Source organism: Coffea arabica, chromosome 4e, assembly GCF_036785885.1.
Source record: "Coffea arabica cultivar ET-39 chromosome 4e, Coffea Arabica ET-39 HiFi, whole genome shotgun sequence".
NCBI classification, from domain to species: Eukaryota; Viridiplantae; Streptophyta; class Magnoliopsida; order Gentianales; family Rubiaceae; genus Coffea; species Coffea arabica.
The window spans coordinates 3,452,570-3,457,501 of record NC_092317.1 but is presented as its reverse complement, the minus strand read 5'-3'; the positions used below and the strand labels follow the sequence as shown (position 1 = coordinate 3,457,501).

General features: G+C 38.4%; 1 protein-coding gene across 1 annotated transcript; it reads left to right on the top strand.

Moving 5' to 3' along the window:
- Nucleotides 1-1,262: 1,262 nt before the first annotated feature.
- Nucleotides 1,263-3,925, top strand: LOC113742625 (glycerol kinase-like). Its single transcript, XM_027270502.2, has 4 exons — nucleotides 1,263-1,495; nucleotides 1,608-1,829; nucleotides 2,138-3,104; nucleotides 3,578-3,925. Exons 1-4 carry the CDS (start codon nucleotides 1,362-1,364, stop codon nucleotides 3,821-3,823), a joined length of 1,569 nt encoding a protein of 522 aa, XP_027126303.1. The 5' UTR covers nucleotides 1,263-1,361; the 3' UTR covers nucleotides 3,824-3,925.
- The last annotated feature ends 1,007 nt before the right edge of the window (nucleotides 3,926-4,932 follow it).

The following is a 4,932-nucleotide window of genomic DNA, read 5'->3' as shown; positions in this document are numbered from 1 at the left end:
TTTTAAATTATGTGAAAAAATTAAATTTATTAAAATAGGACGGAGGGAGTATATATATATATATATAAAGACAGAAATATTTGGTTGGGAACTTCGCATTATCTGGAAATAACTCGGATGACTGAGCGCGGGCTACGGTGATAACAAATCAGAGAAAGGATACTTGTGTGTGTCTAGAAGCTGGCCTGACTAGGGGTGTAATCGAGCCGAGTCGAGCTCGAGTATAGTATTGCTATACTCGAGCTCGACTCGACTCATATACACCAAAGCTCGAGCTCGAGCGAGCCCAAAAAATCGATACTCGAGACTCGACTCGAAAAATTTCCTTTAGGCTCGAGGCTCGAAATTTTTTTTCATTTTAGGTTTTTTTACAATTATGTTATTACTTTTTTGCCATTATAGGATTTTATTATAAAGAAGGATATATTGTAAATTTCATATAACTTATACCCATAATGGTCATTTTATAATTATAATACATATATATTATTTAAATTATAAATATATTATTTAAATAACTCCGGCTCGTCGAGCTACTCGACTCGACTCGAGCTGGGCTATTTCGACTCGAAACTCGACTCGATTTTCATTCGAGTTCGAGCCGAGTCGTTGACCGAGCTACTCGCGAGTAGCTCGGCTCGCGTACATCCCTAGGCCTGACCCACCATGTCCTCAATACCGGTGAAGCCAAGAAGATTGATTGGTTAGAATTTTGGATAATCTTCCAAATTAATTGCAATTGGATAACCCATTACCTACCAACCAACAAACAAACGCTGTCATTGAAGATTCCACGCACGCTGTCATTGAAGGATTAGCAAATGAGAAAAGGAGAGAGACTTGCTTAGTTGCTCGAAGGTCCGGGCTGGACACGTAGATGCACTTTGAAAGTCAAAATCCAGCACAACCACTTTTTCAGGTTGCAGTTAAATATCTCCATGTTTTGTCAAAAAAAATATTTCATGTTCAAAGAATTTCCATAAAATCTGTCAAGTTCGATTTTTTTTTTCTTTTTATCCCAAAATACATTTTTTTACTCCCTCAAATCATGCAATCAGAATCGAAGTTATATGCAAATTTAATACTTGACGTAGCTGTAGCTCTCAGTGAAATATATTTAATGAAGGAGACAGTTTCCAAAATAAATAAAAAAAATCTTTTTAGATAAAGTAATTGGACAAATACTTCGGCATTCCCAATGAAAATTACCCTTTGTTATCTCCACATTTTACTCTTTAACCTCTACCCCTTCCCGCATCTCCCCTATATGATTTGACTCATTGACTCCAGCCAAGTTAACGAACTCTCTCTGTTTTCCTCCCGAACCACCGCGCAGCAAACGCAAGAAGGAGAAAGAAAAAATGCCTGGGGAAGAAGTTTTCATTGGGTCCATTGATCAAGGCACAACCAGCACAAGATTCATCATCTATGACCGATCAGCCAAACCTATCGGATCTCACCAAATGGAGTTCACTCAGTTCTATCCACAAGCAGGGTAAAGTTCCGCTCTTTAGAATATCAATAATCAGAAAGTTGCTATTTTTTCTCTCCAACTTTGTGAAAATTTCAATCTTTTTATCGGGTTTAAGTATTGGGTTTTTTTGTAGGTGGGTTGAACATGATCCCAATGAGATTCTTGAGAGCGTCAGAGTTTGTATTAGCAAGGCGATTGATAAGGCGACTGCAGAAGGACATAATGTTGATGGTGGATTGAAAGCTATTGGCCTTACTAATCAGAGGGAAACCACTGTTGTTTGGAGCAAATCCACTGGCAGACCGCTCTACAATGCCGTTGTTTGGATGGATATTCGTACCAGCCCTATCTGCAGGTCAAAAAAAAAATGTTTTAATGAAGTTTTCTATTGATTCTTTGGTTTATCTGATGTTCTGATTCAAAACTGTACTCTTGGATCGAGAAATTTGTTGGTTTATGGCATGGGTAAAAGTTTAGCTGTTAATATTTTATTGGATTTCCAAACATTTGATATTTTGCATATCCCGTATTTGTCCATAGTTGAATGGCTTCTACGTGAGATTGGATTTGGTTGATCATGATTCTGGACTTTGCTTAATAATTAGCTATAATTATTATTTTTGCTTGGTTTGACTTTTGGTACTATTATCTGTTTTTGTGTAGAAAATTGGAGCAAGAGTTACCAGGGGGAAGAACTCACTTTGTCGACACATGTGGCTTGCCGATAAGCACTTATTTTAGTGCTTTGAAGTTGTTGTGGTTGTTGGAAAATGTTGATGCTGTCAAGGAGGCTGTGAAATCAGGGGATGCCCTGTTCGGGACTATAGATACGTGGTTAATTTGGAATTTAACAGGGGGGGTTGGAAATGGTTTACATGTCACTGATATTTCCAATGCATCGAGAACCATGCTGATGAATCTGAAAACACTTGACTGGGATAAGCCTACGTTGGATGCATTGGGAATTCCGAGTGGTATTTTACCAAAGATCATTAGTAACTCTGAGATCATTGGAAACATCACTAAGGGATGGCCGATTACTGGGATTCCTATAGCAGGATGTCTTGGTGATCAACATGCAGCAATGTTGGGGCAAGCTTGTCGGAAGGGTGAGGCCAAAAGCACCTACGGTACGGGGGCTTTTATACTTCTAAACACAGGAGAGGAAATGATCAAGTCAAATCATGGGCTATTGAGCACTTTGGCCTACAAGCTTGGGCCAAAAGCTCCCACCAACTATGCTCTAGAAGGCTCCATCGCTATTGCTGGGGCGGCTGTTCAGTGGCTTAGGGATAGTCTTGGCATAATTAGCAGCGCAAGTGAAATTGAGGAGTTAGCCTCGAAGGTTGACTCGACTGGTGGAGTCTATTTCGTGCCAGCATTTAATGGTTTGTTTGCTCCCTGGTGGCGTGATGATGCCCGAGGAGTTTGCATAGGGATCACACGGTTTACAAACAAGTCACATATTGCTCGGGCTGTTCTTGAGAGCATGTGCTTTCAGGTGAAAGATGTTTTGGATTCCATGCACAAAGATGCTGGAGATACCGGTGAGACTAAAAATGAAAAGGGGGAGTTTTTACTTAGAGTGGACGGAGGTGCAACAGTGAACAATCTTCTGATGCAAATTCAGGTAGGTTTTTCCACGTTCAATCTGTTGATCAAATTGCATCATTTGTCAATTACTCATGGATTTCAAACTTTCGTGTTGCTGTCAACTTTATAGTATCCCTACTTGCTGAATATTTACCTACACTTGACGAGTTTGCAATCTGTTCTCTTCTATGAAAGCTTTAGTCAAAAACAAAGAATTTTCCATGTTGGCTTGGTACATAGAAAACCAATCGGGTTAACAAAAGTATGTCTGTTCTGTTGACTCTTTACTGCTGGAGGGTATTCCTGTGGTAATAGGGGAAATTTTTGGTGCTCCTTTGATGTTTTCAGTTGATTTATATGGATATTCCTTGGGCCTTTATTTTCCATGTTCCTTGTATCTGATTCCTGACTTTTTCTGTCTTAAGTTGATAGTTTATGGAAACATTAGTTCTTGTGTGGCTAGATAAGCATCATAATCATAAAATTCAATTCTGTTAAAATGATCTGCAGGCGGACTTGCTGGGTAACCCTGTAGTGAGACCAGCTGACATAGAAACAACTGCACTTGGAGCAGCTTATGCGGCTGGATTAGCCGTTGGCATATGGACAGAAGATGAAATATTTTCTGCTGGGGAAAAGATGAAGAAAGCGACTACCTTCCAACCAGTTCTAGAGGAAGGATTGAGGAAGAAGAAAGTGGAATCTTGGTGCAAAGCTGTTTCACGAACTTTTGATTTAGCTGATTTATCTCTGTAATTATCCCTCGCCTACAATGTGACATATTCTCAACTTTCGGTTATCTTTTCTTAGTGTCTTCGTTTCCCTCGTTAATAAAGCTATTTCGGATGACTTCTTTGATCTTCTTCGGTTGAACCTCCCTTTCGGTACTACTTTGCAGGAAAAGAGAAAGTACCTGATTTTATAACCATGCTTGAATCACAAATCACAAATACCTTTGCTAAACCTCTGCAGTATGATACAGTTTAGGTCGCCATTAGTCGTGCATGCCTATAGATAGAGTTCCAGCTTTCAAATGTTTGTTTGCCATGCATTTTGTGGTTACAAAAATGTCCATACTCCATACTGTTAATAAACACAAAGAAACGCTCAGCCGACGTCTACGAAAGCCAAATTACCTTTGCATCCGGAGCTATGTAAATTGTCAAGTTCTTGTGATACCGAGGAATCAATAGACCTTGGATGACCAGACAGACCAATTAATTGTGACCGATATGGTATCTGAATTTTTGTTTATTCATGTTGTTCTAAATGAATTTGACTATGGCAGAATTTCTTTCCCCCATCAGAATTGTTCTGGCGCACCAACAGGCCACTTTCATTCGTCCCAAGACTAACAAGTTCAAGCTTCTAAAGTACCATAATGTGGCTAAACTTGCTTTAAGTAGGCTTAATGCATTATAATGAACCTTAGGGAGTGGAACACACATACACCTATCCTTAAGGCTAGAAGTGTCAAAATAGATGATTCCACGGGTTATAATTGAGTAATGGGTATAAATGATTACCCGTTTAATAAATGGGTATGGATATATCCAATTATCCGTTTGTGAATCACTCAAACTCCAGCTTATTTTTTTTTTCTATTTTTACGCATGTTTTATTGGACAAGAAATTATGGCATTTTATTGTTATTAGATTGATATTTGAAAATTTTTAAACGTATTTATCATTTCATTTAGTTCATAATAGAGGATAAATTTTTAAACGTATTTTATTTTTAAAAACACAAAAGCAGTTATAAAAGTACTAAATTTGAGCTTTTATTAAAAGTACTTTTAACATCAAAACCTCCGCTCCTAATTTTATGAAATGATCGGGTTTGTTTGGATAGTGGGTTATTTCCC

Bases quoted from the DNA above. Each gene is read 5' to 3' on its own strand.
- LOC113742625 (XM_027270502.2), top strand. From the start codon at position 1,362: ATGCCTGGGGAAGAAGTTTTCATTGGGTCCATTGATCAAGGCACAACC. The intron at 1,830-2,137 runs GTCAAAAAAAAA...GTTTTTGTGTAG, and splicing joins CGTACCAGCCCTATCTGCAG to AAAATTGGAGCAAGAGTTAC. The intron at 3,105-3,577 runs GTAGGTTTTTCC...AATGATCTGCAG, and splicing joins ATCTTCTGATGCAAATTCAG to GCGGACTTGCTGGGTAACCC.